Below are 25,349 nucleotides of genomic sequence, written 5' to 3'. Positions count from 1 at the left end.
GGGGGTGTGTGGGTCTGGGAATAGACCTTGGCTGCTCTGTTTCGCTGCAGTTACAGAAAGCCCACCTACCTACCGATTAAGCATCGCTCTGCTGTATCGAAAGTTCACAGGTGAGCAGCTCACCCAACCACAGCAGCTCAGAGGGCTCAGGGAGAGGTAGCTCAGAGAAACTTGAGACCAGGAGGCGGCAGCGCAAAAACTGCCTCCAAGGACACTTGAATGTGTGAGCAGCTCGACATGCTACCCAGAGCAAGAGGTTTCACTAGCTTTGAATAAAACACACCCTTGATGCTATTGGCATATATGGGGATGTGCTCAAGGCTTCATTACTTTCCTGTTGATTAAATAAAACTTGCAACTTTTTCACATGCAATGTTGAAGCTCACTTCTGATTACTATTTCAAAAGTGAAATACAAACCCCTATAGAAATAATCTCTCGAAACTTGACTCTAAGACCATGTACCCAAAACCCAGCTCAGTCTGTCATCTTTTGCTCACTCAGAGCAGCATCGACTTGAGCGCAAGATCTTCTCGCTACCAGTTACCTAAAATGAAAGTGGCTCTTCCTCACTGTCTCTTTGTATTTGGGTTTTGTGTTTGAAAATAACCCACTTCTTACCTTTTCTCTTGCTCAGGTATTTCTAGGAAAGATCTGAAAAGATCTAAAAAAAAAAAGATCTAAGAAAGATCTGAAATGGTCTTCAGGGCCCACAGACTCTGCTGTTGCCCTAGATTTGACATACCTTGTTTCAGAGCACTAGCAGGGATATCAGCCGTCATTCCTCTGATTCAACAGATTGCAATTTCAGAAGTTACTTGAAAAAAAATGTAAACCCTGAAGCACAGTTTGTGGGCTCTCAGCAAGTATTTAAACATTCAGCACAAACAGCAGACCCTGCTTCAGGTTATATAAACAAAAACGCCTCTGCACTTGGAAGCTTGTCCTACTTTGTTCCATAATTTTTAAAATCTGCCAGCAATAGGGCTGGGCACCAGAACAGGACTTTCACCACAAAAATGTGGGTGCAGGAACAGCTCCTTTCCTGCGAGTGTTTCAAGTCTTACATAGGCAGTGCTGGTTTGTGGGTTGCAGGAGCTTCCACATTTTCTGTCAGGGAAGCGCGTGGTTTGTGTTCTTCACTGCAGTCAGGACCATCAGAGGCAGAACACTCGTGCTATTTGCAGCATTTCTGCTGCTCTGATTTGGCAGTGACTCCTCTCCTAGTTATTTTCCACCCTGGAATTTTAAAAACTGGCTAATCAGTGTCCTGTGTTGGCATTAGTAAGTCAGCAGGCGTGTTATCAACAGCCCGAGGAGGGTCAGAATAAGGACTTGTGAACTGACTTGAATGAAGCCGTTTGCTCGCGCTGTGTAAAACACCTTGCAAACTAATCCTCCTCCAATGACATGTTAAACATAAAACCATACTGTGCTCCAAACACTGCTCTAATCTGCTGCTGCAGACTTAAAGCAAACACTGAATATTATAGCAAAACATCATGCATGAACTTTCCAACATTTGATTGTAACTCTTTTCAGGAGGAAAAATCTGATTTAACAGATTACTGGTCATAATTCCCAAATAAGACATAAATAGCTGTAATCCTCTGTGCTGTTAGGCAGAGTTCAGGGTTAGTTTCAGCAAAAACAAACCAAGCTGGAATTGAAGCAGGGGAAAAATATACCCACCACTTTGGGGCTGGACCTGCCCCCAGCACAAAGCATATATTCTTTACTATCTTATTTAATACACACCAACTGATAACCTGCACACAGCAGACATCAGATGAGTTAATAGGGAGTTCAATATTTGAGGTCCAGCTTTTCTCACCGTAACCACAAAACTGTGAAGAAAATAAGAGGACACGGATAACTTGCAGCATCCAGCATCGCAGGTGCAGTGCTGTTGGAAGACTGACTTTTGCCAGATTATATTATATACAGTCATGGTGCATGATACAGAACTACAGTGGATGTCTGAACACAAATACCCTACATACTCTGGGGAGTGCATGTTATGCAAAGCATCAGCAAAATATACACAGTGCCAGAGGCATGTGTTTGCTTCCTTGTCTTCAAGGCAGCTGGGAAAAGGGGCAGTCTGTATTTAATCTTATTCTCCTTTTATAAAATAATGGAGGTGGTGACATTTGAATATGGTCATCTGACACCAGCCTGCTCTACCTAACAGCAAAAACCACCTCTCGGGGCACAAGTGACTCTATATTCACTGGCTTGGAACAGAAAAGCCTCTCTAACACAAGCTACCTCTTTCTCCCAGCATGTCTGCCACCCTATCAAAATTAATTAGAGGGAGCAGGTTTTCTGTCAAAAATCCACAGTGCATTTATTCACATTGAAAAATACCTATGATGCTCTTTTTATTTCGTGTACTAACACTTGTTCAGTTTGCTTTGACAATCTGCTGATAGATTTTGCTGAATCAGGTAATTACATTCAAATTGAATGAACTCATTTGGAAAGCTGCATTCTCCCCATCAGTATATGAAACCAGGTGAGCTTGAGAAGAACCACCACCAAAATCTACTAGCAACTACCCTCTTCAGGATGTTGCTCAGAAGGGTCACGAAAGCTTTCCCTATTCACTTATGGCTAGAAGGCGTAGTAAGAGTGCTAGTTTTCTGTTAGCTACCAAAATAAACCTTACCTCTGTTTTCTAAGCAAGAAGAAACTATTTCTACATATGCAGGTTTATATAGAAATACCTTCTAATAACACAGAGTAAGGGCATCTCATCCTTAGAATGCCTCAGTCTGGATTCTTGCTAGATAAATTGATCTAAGAGTTAAAATAACAAGGCAGTTAACTGATGAGGAATCCCCAAGTGAAATAGAAGGAATAGATATCAGAGTATTCATTTCTACCACGGTCCGAGCATGCCATTTATTTCTTCTACAACACAGACACTAGTGGAAAGAAGTACAACAGCAATGCAAGGAATTTGCCAAAAATGTGCTTAATATAATATTTATATAATCTTCTTACGTGCTGCCTGTTGTGAAGGGGAGCTGTGATGAAAGATGCTATTTTTCTTAGTCAAAGGTTATGGAAAATCTCTGTTGTCTGGGATCAAGAAGCAGCACTTGACTACAGCTGCACGCACAGAAAACAAGCGGCACAAAAATAGCCAAACACTCCAGCAATGCACATAACAAGATTCGCCCATTCCAAAGAGCCTGAGAAAGGCCAGGCAAGCTCTTCGGGTCTGACCAGAATTGAGATTACAATTCCCCACTCACCAAGATAAGGCTTCCCAAATAAATGAAGTCTCCAGTCTCAGGGTACCTTAACATGCTCCTATGCTCAGGACAAGGGTCGGTCCACCTAATTTTTTAAGATCTTGTAGTCTGGACAGATAAAATAGCTCAGAGAAAGGAAAAACAAGGTACAGCATGATTTCATGAATAATTGTATTATATTAACTTTTGCTTGCCAGTTCACCAGTTGATGTTTCCGCCTTTTATTCTTCTCCTGCACACTTACTTATCTGGGTAAAGTTTGCAAAATACCTTTAAAAGAGTTGTGTCACCTGGCTTAACTGAATGCAATACAGTCCTACATTTGCCCAGTTCCCAAGAAATTTAACAAAGGACCCAACATCTTAAAGCTTCCAATGAAACTGAGGAATTTGACCACAACCTAGCTAAAATAGTTACAAAAAATATAATTGATTTACCCATCTTTAAGTTATTGTCATCCAGAGATGAAAATTATTGGCTCACACTGAAGCAGGAGAAAAGTAACCTGTGAAAATAAGAGTTAAGAGCATCAGTGTCTCTAGGCAGTTGAGGCCTGTCACAGCAAAGTTGTTCTGATAAGCCTAACCACATGCTTCCCCTTGCCAAGCAGCTGAAGGCAAGCTGTATTTTTGTGGCCTTTTCTTCAGTCTCAGGGTGGAAATACATGCTGGGCAGTGGATCTTGAAAAAAACGCATTAGGGCAAAAGATTTTCCAAGGTCTGTAAGGGTGGAAATGTTTCCAGTTTAACTATTTCTGAGAAGGGCACAGAACTAAGTCAAAGATTTTCTGCATGGATGACCATGCTTGCTCGGTCTGTCTGAGCACAAGCTGGGACCAAATGTCCCAGGCAGAAACTTTGTGAGTACTGAGCTTGAACTCTTCTGTCTTGCTGAGTCCTCTAGATGCAAATAAATGACGAGAATTTTTTTCTTTTTTTTTTCTGTGAATCTGCTCCTAGTTCCATTTACTTAATTAACTACACTTCCCTAACTTGGACAAAAACTCAACAACTTGATCAATGGTTGGCTGCACAGATCTTAAGCACAACCCAAGATTTCTAGCAATTCTTGCTTTTAATACCAGTACTGCTTTATCAGCTATTTAGTGTTTTGCTTTTAAGAACACTTAAGTCTTCTGCAAACTTAGTATCCTGCAGTACAGCTTTTCTGGGAGCGCAGCCGGCTGCACAATGCCAAACCACCTGAGACAAGAAGGGACAAGCCTGATCGCAAGCAGACGACGGGAGGAGTGTTGCTGGGGCCGAGGGCTAGGGTTTGCCTTCCCACCTTGAAGAAAAGCTGAGGAGGAGGATAAAGATGGTTAAGCAGAAGACAAAAACCACCAAAAGAAAACACAAGAGCCCCGTCTGAAGTGTGGCAAGGGTCTGTCTGTCAGCCCATGCTGCCTTTGCAACCGGTACTCGGGACCTTCTGCCAAAAGAGGAGTAGAAATTTCTGGCTGTTACTGATTTACTTCTCACTGGCTGAGGGAAAGGGGGGGGGGGGTCACTCTGAACACTTTCACCAACATTAAGCACTAAGGAATCCTTGAAGCTGTGTGATTTTGTTGGGTTTCCTTCATTTTTAAGGCCAAGCACAGGAGGGTGAACAGCTGCAGTGCCCAGCCCCCCAAGCTCCATTTCTGGCCCTGTCTCACTACCTGCTGCTCATGCTGCTTCACACCAGCTGCAAAAAACTCATTTTTTAAACTTTTTTTTTTTTAAGAGAACACAGGGATGAGATTTCACTAAGCCTGGAAACTGTGACTATAAGATGTCTCAAGGGGAGAGCAGATGAGAGCGAGGGCCTGTCCCCTATCCCAAGAGCTCACAATCTCAGGATATTTCTTATGGAGAAACTCTTAAACAACTCCAGCAAGCAGCCCTTGCTCCAAGCTGGAAGGAGTCATATACCAAAACCAGAGTTAACTAAATCATGTTTTGAACTATGCCATCTGTGCTAGTGATAAATGCCCTGCTCCAGAACAGCACTGGTGACATGGTGGCTGTGTGCATGCACCATATCATCCCCCTTCTTCATGCTGTTAACAGTGGGCAGCAAAGCTTGCTAAGGCAGAAAAGGCCAAAGTTTCATAAAGTCACTTGAGCTTCTTAAGAAGATAAAGCAAATGAATTATTAATACTTCAGATGAAATCACAGGGAGTTAATAAAGATTACGTATTGTCCAGAAGGTGGGCACAGACAGCTTCCATCTTCATAGAGCCAAACACTTGCACTATTGCACATCAAGAAGCTGTTCAGGTCTCTAGGGGATGCACAAGGAGCTGGATCTTAGATGGTTCCCCAAAAGAAAAGGTTGTTCCTTGGCATTACATCAACAGTGAAACTTTTTTCTTCACTATTTACCCTCAGTTCCGAAAAAATCAGATTGCTAGAGGGATTTCTGCATGAGTTATCAACTTCATCTGCTACAGCTTAGGACTGGAGGAGTGGTAGGCATTCAGTTTCTCAGTCCAAAGTAATTCAACCCTTGCTCTGAGTCACCACACGCACTTCTTTAAGGAAGTGATACCGATCACTTGCAGCACTTGCACCGTACTGACCTCAGCCGCCGAGTTTCCTCATTGCAGGAGGCATCATCATCTGGAGATAAGCAAGCAATACTCCCTGTTTAAAAAAAAACCCAAACAAACCACACAACAAAAAACCCAAACCCAACCCTTTCTTTCATGTGGCTTAATATCTGTAAGTGATTAACATTGATGGAGCTGTACTTTGTTAACTAAAGTTTCAAAGCATCGGATGATGCCCAGGCAAAGCCATCATAGTTACAATGCTTATGTTACCAGTGGGGGTCTGAAACCTGCTGCCCAAACAGCAAACTTAGACTTGACATCATTTGGAAAGAGCCTGGGGAGCAGAACAAAGATTGTGTAGGTAGATGAAAAGACATCCTGCCCAGGTGTGCACATGAATTTTAAGTAAAAATTAAAGAAACATCTTAGTTCAGCTGCTTATGTCAACCATTTTCATCTTAAAGGGACATTATTCTGATTTTTTATTATTAAGTTGGCTTAGACTGATGCTTCCTTAAGCTTTCCAAATTTTCTGTTTGGTCCCTCTTTCATTAGTAGCAGTGTTTCCTCCTCCCAGAACTTGTTTGCCTATCTCTGGAGGCCAAACACACAGAGGGACAGATAACGCCTCTCTCTCTGAGCACAGTGCTGCCTCTCCAGCTCCTCACCCCAAGTACAGGACATGCCTACAGGATGATATAATGACTCCGAGCTTCTATGTGCACCCATTTACTTGATTTCAAATGGACAGCCTAATAAAATTACAAAGCTGTTAATGAAGCCAAGACACAGAAATAATCGGTCCCTACTTGAACGTGATAACGTGCACACTTAAATATCACCACAAGAACAGTATAAGGAACTAGAGGATTGTTATCGCCAAGCCTGATCGGCCAAGTTGTCCTCAGGGATCCTCTATGACAGCGACAGGAAAAAGCTCCAGCACAAAGCGAGAGGGTGGCTGTGCCGAGTGCGCTTACAGGCTCAAATTGCCCAGATTTGCTTCACCTGGGACCCCCTCGGCTCACTGAAAGGTGGATCCTTGCCTTGCCTTGCCTTGCCTGGGGACACTGGCGGGGTGAGCTGCTGCTGGGACACCCCTAGCGCTGTGCTGGGGTGGCCCGTGCCTCCTGCTTGTCCACTCCATGGAGGGGCTGCACAGCTGCTCCCGAGCTTGGCTAAACACTTGTTGCTGCTAAAACGCCTTTTTTCTCTGGAGAGTTTTGATTCCTATCTTCTAGCAGGCTGGCTGCATTCACATCCAGGTCTGCAAAATGGCTACAGCCGCTCCACCTCCCTCTCTGTTAAATTATTTGAGATATTTTTGACAAATTTGGCTCGCTTTGAACAACATTAAAGCCTGAGTAGAAAGTGAGTGAATGCCGAAAGCGCCAGGAGCTCGCTCGCCGCGGCGGTACCGAGGGAAGGGCGGCAGAGTCCGCACCGACAGCCGCCCCCCAGAGCCGCCGGTGCCCCGCGGAGGGGCCGGGCGAGCGGCGGGGCCCCGGGCCGGGCGGAGCGGGGCTGCGGCCGGGCAGAGGTGAGCCGGGCCCGTGCCCGTTCCCGCACCCATCCCGGAGCTGCCGCTGCGGGCCCGGCCGGGCGGGCGCGGCGCTGCCCGGCGGGGCGGGGGCTGCCCGGGGCCGGTCTCCGCCGCTCCGCCCCGCCCCGCGCGGGGCGCGCACACCCGCGGGCAGCTCCGCGGGGCGCCGCGGCCAGGACCCGCCGCCGCCTCCGCCGCGCCGAGCGGCTGCCGGCGGGCTCCCCGCGCACCGCCGGGCCGGGCCGGGCCGTCCTCCGCCGGAGCCGAGGCGCCGCCGCAGATGTGGGGCTGCCGCCGCCGCCGCGGCTGCCCGCAGGGCCGGCGCTGCCGAGGTAGGAGCCCCGGCCGCCGGGGCCTCCCGCGGCCTCCCCGCCCGCCCCGGGGCTGCTCGGCTGGGGCCGGGCGCCCGCCGGGCCGCTCCGTCCCTCCGCGCCCGTGGCTGCGGCGCTGGGGGTGCCCGCGGGGCAGCCCCCCGCCCCGGAGAGCCCCACACGTGTCGGGGCGAGGCTCGAGGGGGAAGGTCGTGTTTTCCCGGACACCCCGGTCGGAGTTTTGCCTTCCAGCTCCCCGGGGAGCGCGGGCGACCGGCGTCTCAGGGGCTCGGGGGCGGGAAGGGGGAATCGCGGCTTCTGCTGGGAAGAGCCCACGGCAGGGGCAGGTTGGGGAGATGTGGCGTGGAAAGAGGCAACCGTAGCGTACCAGTGGCTGCTTGCTTTCCGAGTTATTTCTGGAGATCGCTGTGCTGCGAGGGTTTCTTTTTTTTTAACAGTCTGTGGGAAGGTGTATTTACGTTGCGCTCCTCCAAGCGTTGGTGCCTTCCGTTGGCCGAGGAAGGCTGTAAAATCACTGTTTTGGCAAACGCTGGTCCAACCGGTTAGTTGTTCTTCCCTATGGCAACACCATGAAAACACGTAATCTGCATCTTTTTTATCTTGCCCTGTGAGATTTGGCTGCTGGCTAGTTGGAGCCTTCCTTGGAAAGGGCTGACTCTCCCTGAGGATTGAGGGGTCTGGCGTGTTCCTTCGGCACTTTGTGTAATGCAGGATGACAGCTGTGATGCAAGTGCGCCAAAATTTATGAACGCAGGCTCAGGCTTGGTTGTGTCTGGGCGTGTTTCCTCCTCTCCAGGAAAATTGTGTTACGTAGGCTGGAAGATAAACCTGGTGCCTTCCTGGGCTCTCCTGGAGCCGTGGGGCAGGACGGGGAGGCAGAAGCGGAGTGATGTTGTACGCAAGTCTGTTAACGGGACTGGGGAGCCTTGGCCTGGCACCCTGAGCTGCCTGGTGCTATAGAAAATTGGGTGTCATTGGGTGTAGAGTGGCTGTGACTCCTGCCCAGTGACTCAGAGGATTGCTGTTGTTTACAGCCATCGCTTTGATTCTGCCGTGTTCGAGTACGCAGCTGCCTACTTTGTCCATGCCCGACTCCAACCCAGGGCATGGAAATGGATTTCAGTAAGGTTGGTAGTTTCCAAACCACCTGGACTAAGGGGAGGACCCTGATTCAGCTGTTGATGGGCCACCACTTGCCTGTGGCTGAACTGAAAACTCCTTCACTGTTCCTCAGGTCATTCACGCAATGCTTATGCCTGCGTCTTCAATGAGCAGTGACTTGTTGGCTGTGCCAGGGGAGCTGCTGAAGTGGATACTGCTCTCACTGCTCATTCTCAACACCTTGTAGCCTGGCTCAGTGTTGACTCTCCAGCAAGTCCTGTTGTGCTCATGTGTCTCTTCGGAATGTGGGGAGGACAAAAAGAAGTTAATGTTGAAGAAACTTGAAGACTCTTTTTAAGATTTTTAAATCTTTAAAAACATTAATTCTGAATTAAACATTTTATATTGCTAAATGTCGAAGATAAATGAGTTAACGTGAGGCAAAAACATACAACTGAAGTACAAGTCCAAGCGATCCCATACAGGGTCAGCTGCTTTTGTAATGCTCTGCATAGAGCTGAAGATGGGACTGAATAAACACCAGTTGTGGGACTCCTGGTGCTCATCCAATATGTTGCGGAGCAGTTTGCGAAGTTTCCAGTAAGTTTGCTCAATGTGGCCTTACTCAGTTGTGAGGCACTCCCATAATTATGGCTGCAATTAAAAGCAATAACATCCATTTACATAAAGCGCTGGTCCTTTTAAATCGGCGCATCATCTAATGATAGCATTCCTGTAGGAATAGTTATGCAGGATGAGGGCCGAAAGCTGAAAGTGTTTTCACAGAGGACTTTAGTTCAGAACTTTTTTGAGGTCATTTGAAGGAAGGGTCTGCTTTGAAATAGGACATTTTGTTACGAAAAAGTACTAAGTTATATTTATAACCCTTACCAGCAGTAGGATGCTGTTGAATTAAGTGATTTTTGCACATTATTTTTTTAAAATGTATCATACATCTAATTTTTAAAAAACCAGCCTGGTTACACCAGTATTTTTCTCAATTTGATTGCGTCAATGTTCCTTCTGCTCGTATGAGTAAGAGATTTGGTAAATCCAACTTACGGATGATAGCTAATTGCTGACGAAGCATACGGTGGTGTTCTAAATTGCTCCCTGAGGAGGTTGCATGGTTTCCTTGGGGCTTAACCCCTGCATGTAATGTCCACAGATTTTTTTCTTTGAGATTCATATAAACACTAGACTTTAAATGCTGGAAAATATCACGCATTTGGGGAACGTTTCAGCTTTCTTCTGAAGGAAATGACCTGGTGGAATACTCTCACCTTCTCACTATGTTTGTTTTCTTTATTTTTCTTTTGTTTTGTTTGTGTGTGTGTTTTGGTTTTTCTTTTAATTTACTGAACTAAGCTTGCATCCCTATACCCTGGGAGGGACAGGTCCTTAGGAAGAGTCACAAGGCGAATGTAGTAGAAAGGGTAAAAATTCTCAAGATACAACTGAGGAAGCACCAGCCATGGGTCAGAAGTGCTGGGTGCCTTGCGTTTGTCTGGTTTTCCCCAGAAGCCTTTTTTTCCCCCATTTTAAGTCACATAATTAGTCTGTTAGCCTTTTGTCACAGACATAACACTTGACTTGTGGTCTCTGAGAGCATAAGAGGTTAAATAATTAAATTGTGTAAGGGAGTAAAAGAGAATAAGGAACTTCAAACTCACTGGTCTGTCTAGTTGGGCTCTATAACCGCTAAAATGAAGTAATTTGATTCCTGGTTCCACTCAATTTTTGTCAGGTGCTCAAAGTGAGGATATGTGAAAGAGTCCTACTCTGCTTCCCACAGGTTGTTATTTTCAGAGGTGGTGGATTTATTTCAGGTATGATTTGGTTGTGCAGAGGGATAATTTCAGGGGGAGCACTGGCCTGGCTGACTCTGACAAGATACCACACAGGGCCAGATTAGCTAATAACCAGGCTTCTTCTTGGATGTCTGCCAAAACCTGGCCCTAAATATTGTAATTGCATGCTAATTATGAATGCTAATATCCAGACATACTTAACGTATTTGCTGGTGAAGTACTGACCGTGTAGCTGTCGGGTGGTGGTGTTGTACAATATGGCTGTTTTAAGTAAAATTGGGGTAATGTGGTGGGCCTGTGAATTTGTGTCCGTGCAAAGAGAAGAAATGTTTATGTGTAAAATGTGTAATCTTACCTGTGCTGTGGTAACATTTCACTGTGAGGTTGGTGAGGCCCTGGCACAGGTTTCCCAGAGCAGCTGTGGCTGCCCCCTCCCTGGAAGGGTTCAGGGACAGGTTGGACGGGGCTTTGGGCAACCTGGGCTGGCGGAAGGTGTCCCTGCCCATGGCAGGGGGGTGGGACTAGATGAGCTTTAAGGTCCCTTCCAACCCAAATCTTTCTATGATTCTGTGGTGTGACAATAAGTGCCTTTATGGTTTTGTTTTGATAATGTCAGATGACTCAATATCTCATTTGAGAAGCTGGTGAATGGGGGGCTCTTCTGGATGTTGGTGTCTGCGAAATTTAAGGACCTGAAGCAATGTGGTGGAATTAATATTGAAGTCTTTAAGTGTGTAGCTGCCATGGTAGGTCCTGTATGCAAACAATGAGTGTCCTAATTGGAACTGACTTTTATCCATGTGATAGATAAAAGGCATGTTTTGTAATGTTTTATTAATAAAATGGGACAGATGTGTCATGAGTGCCCTTGTGGAAATAATGTGTGTGTTACAGCTTTAAATTTGTACATGTTGGTGTAATTTCATCACGACTGGTTACTTAGATATCTGAAATGACTGTGGCATTAGTTTCCAGATGATCCAGTACATTACTATCTTCTTTACAGGCCATGCACAAGTACAAAATGGTAGGAAAGGGTAAACCAGATTAGGGTTTAGGTTCTTATTTCCCTTTTTCACTCTAAAGTTGACCACCTAACTTGTTCCCAAATAGTGTTTCTCTGAATGTTAATTTTATTCTCTTTCCACATAGTGTCAAGTCTTTGCCTGTGTCATGGTTTAGAAGCTGGCTTCATGGGTGTTGTGCCTTGGCACTGGGAATTGCTGGGCTGCTGGGAGAGCTGTGTGATTCAGGCTCCCGGACAGCTGTTCTCTTCTAAACTAGAGTTACAACACACCCTTGCCAGCCACAAATCTGTTGCTGGCTTGGTACGTATTGCTAAAGTCATACCTGAAAGTGACTTAGACATGCTATTTCTGCCTTGCTGGGAAAAGCCACTTGTGTTGTTGCATCTTTTGAAATGGATTCACACATGAATGATTCTTCCATCTGCAGACGGCATCATGCTTTGTTAGTTGGGTTAATTTGTGCTGAAACTGCAGAGACTCAGTTTGATCCTGCATATGTTTTAGGTGCATAAATGGGAAGGTTTCCTTAAGCAGCAAGAAATTCTCATGACTGGATTCCATACAGTTTGCCAGTGGGTAGTTTAAATCAAAGTATGCCAGGGCAAAATATTTGTCGTGATTTATTTATAGTTAAAAGCTTCCATATGACTACACACCCCCCTATTGACATAAACTAATCAAGGAGCACAGCAACATGAGTTGTTTCAATGCATCTGAAACGGCTTCTGACAATTATCGCTGCCACAACAATATTTGGATTTAAGGCTGGCTCTTTCTTCCTTTTAAGTTTTCTTTTATGATCATATATTCCTGGAAATCCAATTGATGTTGTCAGTTAATAACAAGCAACATTTGTTCTTCATGGGAACCCTATGGATAGTCTTAAGAATGGAGCTCTGCAATGTTTACCTTCTGCATTAAAGGGGAAAAAAAAAAAAGGTAGAAGCTCTTTGTAGTTTTCCCATTACCAGTGTGAAACTGTTTCCCCAAAACAATGGGGAGATTTCAGGGGTTCATGACCTCTTGCAATTAAAAAATTTCAGATGGCTTGTGAGAGAAAGACTGATGGGGTGGAGGAGGAGGGGAGAAAAGCAGCAAGGCAGCCTTTGCTGTGGAGGAAACAAGCACTCGTTACAGCTAAAGCGATTACTAATTTTTGGTAGGAGATCTAGTTTGGCTAGTTGCCTTTTTTTCTAAATTTTTTTTCTGAAAAAAGTTCTATTTGGGCATTAGAATACAGGAGCTTAAAATTCAAGCAGTTCTGGAAGAGATGTCTTCCATGGGTTTATGCCTTGAGATTGCAATTGCTCTTTCTTCCCCAGGCTGGGTAAGCTCCAAGGACTTGGCCTCATCTGGTGTCAGTCTCATGTCTGATGGGACAGGTCAAAGCACTTTGTGCAGTGGGAGCATTGGCAGGACAGCTCTGCTCTCTCGGTGTATCCAGTTTTCACTGAAGTGCAGGAGACCAATGTTTTTGAGACCTCTGTCCTGTGTCAAGTAAGGTTCAAATCAGTCAATGACTTCAGATGTCCTTGGGGAAGGGGAGACCTGAGGAGGACACAGACCAACCCGCTGTGGGGTGGCTGGAGCCAGCAAGCTTGGACAGCTGGTGTTTCACTGGGGGTGGCGAGTGTGAAGGTTGGTGTGCTTATTTGCTTTTGATTCTTTTTTTGTTTTCCAACTTTGTATGCCATATAGGTTTTGCATTCAATTTATATTTAATTTTTTGAATGTATATTTACCCATTCTAGTCCCAAAGGCTCTCACACATATGTATGTGATGGAGTATGGCCTTCTGCACACCTGAATAATTTTTTTATAATTTATTTTCTCTAAGGAGACTTGTACTGAAACCGTTTTTTGGTTTTTTTTTTTAATATAAAGACAGTCCAAGGTTTTTGTTTTTGTTTTTGTTTTTTTTTTAAAAATAAATTTAGAAGGTTTCTTTGTTAATATTATGCTGGCAACTGTCACTTGGTAAATGTTTCCCCTTTTATTTGTAGCGTATGTGTTGTTTAGCCTATCTGCACTATATAAATTAGATTATTTTTGCTGTCGTAATTTTATTATCCTTATTAAGCTTCCTCATCTACGTATTGATCCTGTTAGTCTCAGGAAGATGATAAGCCATCTAGCTGTACTTGCAAAATACACAGAAGATGAGAAGTCTGCCCTGGAGGCTATGAGACTGAGATTCACCAGCATTTTGGATCTCCGTATGTCTGTCCTGTATCTTTTTTTTCCCCTTCAGTGATAGGTTTTAGACTACGTGACAGCATTTCAGTTTGCCAAATTAGTCTTAATTTTGCTTTTTTATAAATTCTGTAATCAGTAGCTTCTGAGAAGCTTTGCTCTCGTTTGCTTGTATTTTTATTTGGATGGGTAAGTCCCTTTTTCATAAAGCTTAAGAATATTTCCAGAGGCAGCTGGTGTCACATATGCTGTGAATTTTTTTCCTCCTTCTGTCAGTGTCAGTTTTCCATGCTGGCTTTCCAGAGGGATTTATTTTCTACTTTTAAAAACCTGCTTTCCTGTCTCTGTTGCCTATGGGACATGCATGAAACTAAGTGTAAGTGTAGGTGCATGTAGAAGACTTCAGGCCCAATCCCTGACCCGTTAACTCATTTGCTCTTGCTTCTGTTGACGTGGGCTTTTTCCTTAGTGACCTACTTATCCTATAGTGTATGCTGGCATACTATACTCTGTTGGACCTTTTACTCCCCTTCCCCACTCTTTTTCGTTTGTTCTAGCTCTCAGCCAAGTCTAGTCCCTCTTACATGAAATTGTACAACCTCGACCTCAGCCTTTTCTGTTCTGTGCCCATTTTGGGTGCTTCTGTCTGTTTACATGTTAGTTATGTCACTGAAATATTTGAAGACCCCTGTTTTGTTCTCTGTGACCTCTCTGCACAGTCAATGCTGCTTCTAAGGTCTTGTTTTTCTTTCTTTCATGATACTCTTCCCCACTCCCCGTTCAGCACTTCCTCCTCCTCCCGCAGTTTGACCTTGTCTTGCTCTTGTCTCCCCATGCCCTATTTTACATGTTCACATGGTTTCAACTTCTATTATGTGCTGATGATTCACAGATGCACTCTACACCCCTGACGGTTTGTCACCCGGTCCAGCAGCTGTCTTCCTCCTCGCCTTTTTCTCTTGGATTTCTCCATCAGGAGTCATTCAGTACTTCAAGCCCCAAACCGTGGATGGTGCTTCCAAAGTTCTTTTATCTCTTGTCTTTTGAAATGCTGCCACCTGATAGGTAGCTTCATCCCAAAGCCTACATCATTTTTAAAAATTATTTTTACTTCATGCCTTTGGATCACATGCAAATACTATGTACTCTTTATTGTCAATATATTTCTCCTTTTCTAGCTCATCAGACAACTTTCCTAATGCATGTAATAAGGTTTTACAGATGTTTTTCTTTAAAGTGGCTATCCTGAGAAATTCTACTCCTGAAGTCAGTTGATAGCACTTGGTTTTAAAGATAGTGTTAAGTATTTTGGCTCTATTCTGAGAACGAGGCTGCCCTTCTTTTGCTCTATTATATATTTAGCAGCTCAGATCTAGCTGTTATAAACAAGTGGGATTCATGGCACCCTGGCTGAGTGAAAGGACATGTTAAAATATATAATATAAAACTAGCTGTAAGTGAGCATAATTCATAAGCCTTTCAGCCTGGAGAAGGGTTGTCTATTTTATTTAAATTCCTAATGCTTTCCTTATGCTGCTTTTAACTATGTTTTTACTCGTAACAGCAAACCCAAACTCGGAATTAGGAAGGTTTTTCTAACATTCCCGTGTGGCTGGAAAGGAATAGAGAGTTTTAAGAAACACTTTCAGACTGCTTAGCAGACACTGCTTTTATGCAGGTTCTAGAGGCACAAACATCCTAGAGGATGCAAGTATGTTTGTGCTTTCTCTTCTCTTTTGAATATTACAAATTTATCAAGCCTTGGTTTTCTTGGGTTGTATCACAGACTCTGTGTAACTGATGCAGTGGTGGGTAGGCGGACTTGCTGCTGTATCCCACTTTCAAGGAAGAGGAGAGTGTATCAGGGTACACCCACCAGCCGTCCAGAGGTTGTGCAAGGATGTACGTGCTGTTGCTGTAGCAACAACATTGGATACTTCCAGAACAATGTGTAGGAACGACTGTCCTTAATAGACTTACCATCTTGGATACTCAGTATTTTCAGTTACTCTCTAGACCCGTGAATGTAAATGGGCAATTTGTGCAAATGCCATGTATTTTAATGTCCTCTTTCTGTGCTGCTTGGAAGCACACACCCCCTCATGTAAATAGTTTGAAGTCTTTGGTATACAGTAAGCTACAAAGGGTTTTTTAACACTGGGTTGCTCTCAGAAAACATGAATAATGGATGCCATCTTTCCTTCATGTTGCCTCATAACAGGAAGATTTTAAATGTTGCTTAATGTTGGGACGATGGAAATAGTTTTAAGCAGTACCTGGAGCACCACTTGAAGATCTGGACTATTTTTCAAGGAGATAATTTCAATGTTCTCTCAGAGGTGAAGATGGGAGGTTGCTGCTTGGGCTGGAGGTATAAAGAATTAGTGATTTATCCTTTAGATTTAAATAATACAGTGAATGCAGACCAGCCTTAAATCTGTGCCTCATTGTAGACTTAACACAGGAAGCTTCTTTGCATGAGACCAATGGCATCTCATTGATTGTTTTTGTCTCCAGATGTTTATTTTCTGTCACATTTTAAATAAGCGATTATTTCTTCTGAAATGTGATAAGCATCTAAACTAACATGTTTATATGTTTAGAAATAATAAAAGTACTCTGGCCATGCTTTCACAAATGGTTTACGTAAAGGTGATGAAAGAACAGAGTGATGGTGTAGCAAGGTGTATGTTTTTGTTGTTGATAATACTGTGTATGTGATTCTCGGTGTATTTTCTGGGATTCTCATGCAGTCCACATGTTGGTGAGATGACATTCTGTCGATAACCTGGATCTCCCCAAGTAATCTTAGATTGTCCGATAGGTTTTATATGCATAAAGTACAACATGTGGGTTCTGTAGAAACCTACACAAGACTTTATTGGTACAATTCTTACAATAAAAACCCTTGTATAGATGGTGTTTGTTTTCTGATCATTAGGTCGTCATGGATTTGAAAACACATAACTGTGCTGGAATCAAGCCACACATAAACACTGCTGTAAGGGATACATCATTGTTTTGCATGTACAATGAATAGCTATCACAATGTTTCAGTAGACAATGAAGGAAATATAATGAATGCAAATCAGTGTGGGAATTAGCCCTCTTTCCAGCCACAGAAGTGTGGTGTGAGGCTCCTGAGTGCCTGAGCCGGGTCAGCTCTTCCCTGATGTGTTGATGATTGTTAGAATAGATGGGAACTTGGTTTTTCACCTATTTACTTTATGCCAACATCTGTTTGTATGAATTATTTTCCTTATCTGTGCTAAGGAATAGTGTTTTGTTTCAGTTTAAGGAATCTGTCTAGTATCTGTATTTGTCTGTGTGGGATCTTGGATGTTGTTTAAATCTATTCCCCAATTAGCACCAAAGAGATTTCTTGTTCTTAGTAGTAGCTCATTCTCATATAAAGTGTGATTATGTATGTGTTTTTTTTCCTGACTCTCTTTGGTAGATTGATCTGTAGCCAGGAAGTCTAGTAGTAAAATGAACTCTTAGAAAATAACTTCTAAAGGTGTGTATTGCTGAGGGCAGATTCTTTTTTAGTGGTGAATCCTTAATGGCTTTGCTTGTCTTTGAGGTAGCAGTTTCCTTCAAGACAGCTGGAACTTTTTCCCTTTAGGCAGTGATAGGAGATAGGATATGGAGTGGATGGTGCCAGTAATAAACTTATTTGTTGCTTGGAAAAACTGGAGCTAGGGCCATGTATCACAAGGCCTGGTCCTCATGATTTCAGTTGGTTTGGAATCAAGTCCTAAATGGAGGGATGTGTAAAGATGGTATGGGGAACCTGCTGAACTTGTCATGTGGGATGCTTGAAACTTTTGGGGACTTAATGGGCTCTTTGTCATTTTTGTTGGCTTGACTCCTCGGATATTAGACTGTGGGAAAACAAAAAGGGATGGTAGTTTTGGTTGAGGAGAACACCATAGGCAGTCTTGAAGAGTTGGGAAGTCTTAATTTAAGAAGTTGATGTAACAAAAAGTCCTGAGAAACCGAACTGAGAAGGTATGAATCAATATATGTCATTTTGCTAATATAGCAAAATAATAATCTAATCTCTCTTCCTTGATTGCTCATCGTGCTTGCTAAACTCTTCATGGGAAGGAACTTACTCTGTTCTTTGTGGGAAGCTGTGTGAGAAGTTTTTAACTCATGAGGGATCTCTTCTGTGGGATGACTGTTCCCAAGGCATCGTCTTTGTCATCATCCTGGAGCTCAGGAACAGCTTGGGAGGAAGAGAGCCACCTTTTTGGTTGCTAGTGCTGCTTCCTTTATCTCTAGGTTTCCTTGACAATTGAAGAGCAAAGTTGAGTTAGTACATGCCTTACAAAGGTGACAGCATACCTAGCAGACCAGCACTGTGTTTTAGGTAGCTTGTTAAAGACACCTCTTCCACAGTAAGGAAAAACCTGCTGGGCTTGATCACTGCTTCAGGAATATGGGAATTACCAGGGGCAGGGAGAAGGCTGTCCTCTGCGGAGGTGCTAATGTAGTGAGCGATGTGATCGAATAGGCTAAGTCCCATCTGTTCCACAATAGTTCTGGTCATTATAGTGGAAACTCAGTGCAGTTGCAAGTTTGGATGCTGTCATTACCCATAAGCAGCAGCTTTTTGCCATGTAAGAGCACCATAACAAATGCTTGGTCAAAATAATAATAAAAAAACCAACAAACAAAACCAGCACTACAACCTATAAAGCCTGTGGGGAGAAATCTCTCATGTTCCACCAGAAATCCAGTTTTGAAATGTTGGAGTGTTGTTCCTTGCGAACAGAAAGGGTGAAGCATAGTTGTGTATTTGGTCACCATCTCTTCTAATTGGCTTGCAGTGTTGTAACAGCCTTGTATATTAGATAGCTGCTGCTGGCTGTCCTCAGGTGATGCTTCCAGCTGCATAGATTTTGGCTAATGAAGGACTGCAACGAGCCTGCTGAAGGTATGCTTGATGTCTTTTTTTTTTTTTTTTAAAGGAGAAAATAAAATATAAATTCAATAGGAATTATCCTGTATGCTTTATACAAATACCAAGATGCAGTCTGTGTGGAATCAGGGAGTGTTGGTTGGGTGTTGAAGCTGGATATGTAAGAGATGTGTGTGTGCCTGAAGACTCTGCTGGTGCGTGTCTGTGTTTCTCGAATAACATTCATACGTTATGAACTTTTCAAGTTCAGTGTTCCTCTGTGCCTCGATAAACTACTGAAAGCTGGTGGTGTGCTATGGGGCTGAGGTTCTTTAGAGCTGTTGGGAGCTGGGGGGGCATACAGCCCCCTTTGTGTACCTTATCGAGGGGTGAATAAGGACTCTGATCTCTCCTCCTCTCACCATTGCACTGTGGAGAAAATGTAGGTACCTATTTTAGGGTGGGATCATTTAGACAAATTCCTGCTTGTTACATTTAGCTAGAACAGTAATCGGCCAGTCACAGTAGAGAACACCTGGATTCAGGTTGTTGCCAGCTCCGTATTGCCTGTTGTGTGTGTGCAGAGGCCAGACACTATTGTTTTTCTCAAAGTGGCAAGTAAATAGCTGATAATGCAGGGATAACAAAATTACTTCATGACATTGTGGAAAGATGACTGCTTTAGGGAAATGGAAGTATTAGGTTAATGACGAAATAGAATTTGATGGTGTTTAATATCTAGAAAGAAATGGGGATATTTAGTTCTGAGTGTGGACTTCCCCCTCGCCCCAATAATCTGTGTTTTTTCATTTGTTTGAGAAAATAACTCAGGCTTAGTAGATAGCCTTTTCTTCCCTGTAGTGTTCTGTAACCTCTGACTCTACCTTGGCTGCCTAAAAGCCGGTATTTTAATACGAGCCTTCAGTGGAGCTTCGGTGTCTCCCGGCCCGGTGTTTACAGCGTGACCTCACAGCAGGTTTCTGAAACGTAGAAGTGAAGGAATTCGCTTTCCCGGGGCAATACTCTGGGCACGGGCCACCTGCCGCTGCCGCTTCTTCGGCCCGGTCCCCCCCCCCGTCCCGCCGCGGTGGAGCCGCTCACGGCCTTTTACCGACGGCGGGGCCCGTCGCCAGGGGGCGCCCGCCGCCAGCGCGCCCGCGGAGCGGCCGCGGGCAGTGCCTGGGCGCCCCCTGGCGGCCGCGGGCACGCGCGGCGGTCCCCGGGCGGAGGGCCGCGGGCCGCGGGCGCGGCGAAGCGCGGAGGGTGACCGCCGCCGCGCTCGGCTTCCGCGGAAACTGCCGGTTTGCGCCGCGGGTTGCAAATACGGCGGGTGACCGCCCGGGGCGCCGTCTGTGCGGCCGCGGCCCGTGGAGAGCACGGCTAACCTCACAGGCGGCTGCTTTAAGTAAAGGGGGGGGAGCGGGAAGCTTGTGCTTGAGCAGCTTTTTATCTTGAACGCGGTGCTCTGTATTTCGGGAACTTGCCCAAAAAAGCTGCTTGGGGCGTTGCTGCGAGAGCAGGAACAGGATATTGTCCTAGCCCGGTCAGGGCTGTAAGTGCGGCGCGGAAACACCTCACGGCTTCGTCTGGGGAGTCCTTTGGTGACCCAGCTTGCGCGGGCCGCCGGCCCTGCCTCTGCACCCGCTAGTCATTTCACAGGCATCTCCAGCTGGAGCTGCTCCGCTGCAGAAGGGTTTGTGAACTGGGCGCCGGTGAGCTGTGCCCGCTGTGGCGAGGGCAGCTGAGGGCTGGGCTGAACCTTTTCTTACCGCGAGTAGTGATGGGGGAAAGACAGGAGGCAGAGATGTTGGGTGGTTTATGGATGTTTTATAGGCTGGCAGACTATAAAGCGATATTTTTACTAGGGAAAAGTTTTGTGAAAGTGACTTGCAGATATCACATTATATGGTTACCATATGATACGGCTTATTTACAGACACAAAGTAGGCTTTCTCTATGATCGAGCAAAAGCTTTGGTTCAGTCTCCTCTTTCATTTCTCCCTGTTTCAGAAATAATTACCACTTGCAGTATGCATTAAACCATAAGAGTTTCCTGTCTTGTCAATCAGTCGTTTGAAAAGAATAAGTGTAACTCAGTTACTTGGCTCAAGCACGTTCTGTTTCTGTGCAGCAGTTCATTTTGCCAAGACTGCCTTTCCCCTCCATGCTTTGCCTCTGCAGAGAGGTGCTTTTTCAGGTGAGCCTTCAGCATTTGAAGAATGCTTGAGAACAGAAGCTTTGCGTAAAAGCCTTCCAAGGCTTATCTGTGGTTTCCCTGTAGTGAACAAAGCTGAGTCTCCAGCACTTCGCCTGCAGGAACCAGCCCTGCTTTTCTCAAGCCTTTGTATTGGGACAGTGGGGGATGACAATTGTGCAGAAGGTGATCTCTAGCACTTATTGGGAATCTAATGAGCAATGTTTATTTGTTCTGTCTTTTTCTAAGAACTGAATATAGTGCCCTTGAAAATAACGTTTTGAAACAAGACCTCGTGAGTGGCACAAGATTTCTGTATTTGCTTTCTCTGTGTCCTCAGTCAAATAGCCCATTACTGCACTGACGTTATTAAAAAACCCCCTAATTCTTAAATAAGTTTGAGAACGTAATAGCATAAGTTTGTCATCAATCTAGCTGAAATCTGTACCTTACAAGAGTAAAGGCTAGCAGGTGTCCATGCACACCTCTAATGTCTTTATAAACACCTGGACAAACCTCTACTTAAGTTTTGTGCAGGTGCCTCTGGATTAAATCTGCTTGGGCAAGAAGAGAGTTCACTGATGGTCTGCCTCATGCTTGGAGGACAAGATTTAGAAATGTGGTAATTCACCCTGCAGACCTCTGAAAAACGCTATTCTTGTATGAACAACATCAGGTCAGTGTTTTCAGCTGCAAGGCAGGTGTGTGAGAGGAGTTCCAGTTCTTGTGCACTGTGTGGATTTGCAGAAAGGAGGTACAAACTTTGGTTCTAGAGACTGGAAGGATTTCTTATGTTTTCTACTCGATGTATGTAAAACAAGCCTGAGAAGTGCATTCTGTAAATCAGCATTCCTGTTAATCTCTTCTGTTACTCCTACACCTGTTGTGGACTTGCCTGGCTTTTGTGGAGATGCTGTTGAGAAGGCTGGAGCATCCTGGTGGCGGCACGTCCCGCTGTGATCGGGGGTGAGGTGGGTACAGCCTGATGCTGGACTCTACCCTGAAGTCAGTGATCTGTTTGTTGCAATGTTCTGTGTGCACAGAGGAGACCGGCTTTGGGGGTTAACCTGGAACAGAGGTTAAACTGTTCCTGCATGTAACTCTTTTGGCAACTGTTGGAAGTAAAATACATACTTAATAGAAGAAACCAAGAAGATTTTGAGTATTCAAAAATTCCCTTGGAGCTGCTCCCAGTTTTCTGACCCTTGTAATGTAACTCCTATAACCCCTCTGCTGCTGCCTGCTTTGGCTATCAACTCAAAATCAGGAATAAAATGCTAGGGTAAAAATATGCAGGTGCCTACAGTTGAAAACTGTAATCAGTATTGAGAGAAGTAAATCGACTTTGAAAAGAGGGTAGGGCAGGTCAAGGAAACATGATTTTGGAAAAACAGTGCTAACTTTCCGTGGGTGTCTCACCAAATGTCTCTGAGAACTGATTTTCGGTTGTTTAGAAAGCTACATTTTAGCTTGTAATGGAATAAAAAACTAAAAATGATCCTCAGATGCTCGGTTTGAGTAGTGTGTATGTATATAAAAATATAATGTATGTACCTTCATTTGTATTTAGGCCAGCGTCATATGTCTGAGTACCTGAGAGTGAATAATGAAAACATATATTGCACTTTACTACCCTTATTTTCAGTGTGTTGCATTTATCTTCTATAAAATAGAGATGTACATAATAGTGAAATATTGAGGTCTTTTAGGACTTTGCTAAGCCCAGTTAAGGACTTGGCTTTCCCTCAGTTGTAAAGCTGATGTGGAGATGTGACAGGTAGATGTTGTATGTAGCCACGCCAATGCTCTCACTGCAGCACAGGATCCTTCCAGTGTAATTTGTGCAGTTGTTTTTTGGTAGCTGAACAAGATGTTAAAAACCTATTGTTTATTTAAGGTTTTCTGCATCGATACTAGTTTAGCCTTCAGGCCAAAACAGAGTTTAATTGGAAGAAATGTATCGTTCAGTGCATGACTGCAGAGAACACACTGCACGCTCCCTGGGCGTTTACTCGAGGGCTTTACAAAAAGCCCCTTTCCCCGCGGGTGCGCTGCTCGGGCTGGGGCAAACGCCCGTCCCTGCCCGCCGACCCCCGTCTTCCTCCTCCCGCGGCCGGGGGCCGCCCCCAGCGGGTCGCTGGGAAGAGCCGAGGGGAAAAATAAACGGCGCGACCCGGCCGCTGCCCTGAGGGAGGGCGTGGGGCGCCGCCGCAGGGAGGAGCGCAGCCCCGCCGGGGCCCGCTCCGGCCTGAGGGGCCTCGGTGCGGGCGGGGCGGGCGCCGCAGCGCGGTGCGGGGGGCGGCGGCAGCTTCCCGCGCCCGGCCTCGCCCCCGCCGCGCTGAGGGGCGGTGCCGCCCCGCCCCGCCCCGCCCGCCGCCACTGCGGTGGGAGCCGGGAGGCGGGCGAGGATGGCGGCGGCGTCGCCGGCGCGGGAGCTCACGCAGAACCCGCTGCAGAAGACCTGGGAGCCCTACGACAACGGGCTGCCGGCGGGGCACAGCGCCCAGCGCGGCGGTGAGCGGGGTGGCGGCGGGGGGGGGCGGCCCGGGCCGCGCTGTCGTGCCCCGGCGGGCGGCAGCTGTCAGCGGGACCCCCGGCCCGTCGCCGCTCCTCCTCCTCCTCGGTTGGGGCGCAGCGGGTGAGCCGGACCCCGCGGAGCCTCTCCCGGGGGCGATTCGGCCTCCGCGGGGTGCGAGGAAAGCGGCGTGAGGGGCTGGAGCCGGGAGGGCCCCCCCGCTGCCGAGCCCGTGCCTGGGCTTTATCGCGCTTCTGGTGCCGGAGGCTCGTCTGAGGGTTCCGCCGGGCCGGGGCTGATGCGCCGGGGCTGCTGGGTGAGGCGGTCGCGGTCCCCCGTGGAGAGTCGGCTGAAACGCCGAGGAAGACAGAAAACCCCGAAGCTGCTGGATCTGTGCCCAACGGCTGGCAACAAAGCTGCTGGGAAGAGGATCTTTCCTGGTTGCTTTTGTTGGTGGCTGCTTTTTTTTTTTTTTTTTTTTTAAGCGCTCTGGTTCCAAGCAGCCTTTCTGTTCAGCATATTCTTCTTGAAGAGAGGCCTAAAAATGTCACTGTATTTTTGTTAGGTGTTTTTTTTTTCTTTTAAGGCCAATGCTGTATCAGGCCATCTGTTGTATGAGTTAATGGCTTTCCTTATTTTGAGGTGCAGCCAACCAAGTCATCAGCCTCTAAAGCCTTTGGCTGTACCGTTTGTAAACCATAGTTTATTAACAAACTTTGCCTCGCGTTTTTTTCTTCCCCCCCCCCCCCCAACTTAAATAACTGAGGTTCAGTACACGGCAGTTTTGCAGACAAAAGGGGCTTTGTCGTGTGGAATTGTTTTTATTTGTCATGCAAAGAGGCTTCGCTGACAGAAAGAGCTGAGGGCTCTGCTGGTATGGCAGGCGTCCATGGGCTGCTGCCTCTCGGCTCTGGTCTTGCTTTGGTCCAAGCCCTTGCTAAAAAAAAAAAAAAAAAAAAAGCCTAAACTTCCTCGGTTTCTGTTAGGCAAGCAGGCGTGCTTTTCTGTGTGAACTGAATTACTCCAGCATCTAAAAAATAGTAGGTGTTAAAAGGAGATGAATGCTGAGGTAGGAAAAGGGTCAGAAAGTGTGTATAGTTACTCTTGTAAACACGCTAGGGAGAATGCTTCCTTTTGGCCTTAATGTGGCATCTCTTTTCCAAACAAAATAACATTTGTTACAGCTTTGACACGGACACTGTTACAAAAACCCCCCACAAGAACAAAATTGCATGTTGGTCACATGTAATCTGGTGACGTACAGAGTCTCCTTGGCAGAGTTACTTAGCTTCTTTTGACTATAACTTAAAAAAAGTTACTTCGCGAATCTGTTTTTTTTGTAGGTTGCTGTAATTTTTTATGCCCAAGACCCCTTATACTTGAAAAAACTTTTGGCTAGAAAAACAGATTTGGAAATACATTTTTTAATCCTTTTGCTTTTGCCCGCATTTGCTCTTGCAGCTCTACCTGGGATATGTCTACAGTCATTTGTAATACACAAGAATTGCAAACAGCCTAGAGAGGAGCAGAACTTACTCTTCCTTGACAAAACCGTCTATCTTGTTTCAGCAAACTGAGAACGCTTTGTAGTTTTTCCCGTTCAAGGGTGCTGCAGAGTCCCTTATCCTCGGATTTCCTCGTCGCCCCGTGCTCTGGTGAGGCAGCGTGACCTGCGGGCCCTGTAGCTGTGCTGCTGCAGTTCAGCGTGGACTGCCCAGACCCGGTGGTGTGGGGCAGGCAGGGTTGGGTTGACCTGTTCCATTTCTCTGCTGCTTAAATGTTACTGTTCAAAAAATATAAGCTCAAGTTGGAAGTGGATTTCTTGTCCTCAAGAGCGGCTTTCCAGTGGAAGCAGTGAAGCTAGTCGCTCTGATGTCTTCTGAATTTTTAGGCTAAGTATGATGAACTCTCTGTCCCCTTTGGTTAG

The 25,349-nt window shown here is 45.6% G+C and overlaps 1 protein-coding gene across 4 annotated transcripts in view; it reads left to right on the top strand.

The window, feature by feature from the left end:
• Window positions 1-7,546: 7,546 nt before the first annotated feature.
• The window catches only part of LOC141964115 (6-phosphofructo-2-kinase/fructose-2,6-bisphosphatase 4), a 53,756-nt gene continuing 35,953 nt past the window's right edge, over window positions 7,547-25,349 (top strand). For 2 of the 4 annotated variants that reach the window (XM_074914088.1, XM_074914089.1), the window contains exon 1: window positions 23,274-23,421. In XM_074914088.1, coding sequence (XP_074770189.1) covers window positions 23,316-23,421 — 106 coding nt within the window. In that variant the 5' untranslated portion in view covers window positions 23,274-23,315. Of the gene's footprint in view, window positions 7,675-21,795; window positions 21,879-23,273; window positions 23,422-25,349 lie in introns of those variants that run through there. The other 2 variants (XM_074914091.1, XM_074914092.1) reach the window with 2 other exon arrangements.

This window comes from Athene noctua, chromosome 10 (genome assembly GCF_965140245.1).
Source record: "Athene noctua chromosome 10, bAthNoc1.hap1.1, whole genome shotgun sequence".
Classification (NCBI taxonomy): Eukaryota; Metazoa; Chordata; class Aves; order Strigiformes; family Strigidae; genus Athene; species Athene noctua.
Note: the sequence above shows the minus strand (reverse complement) of the source record. Positions and strands in the feature narration are given on the sequence as shown.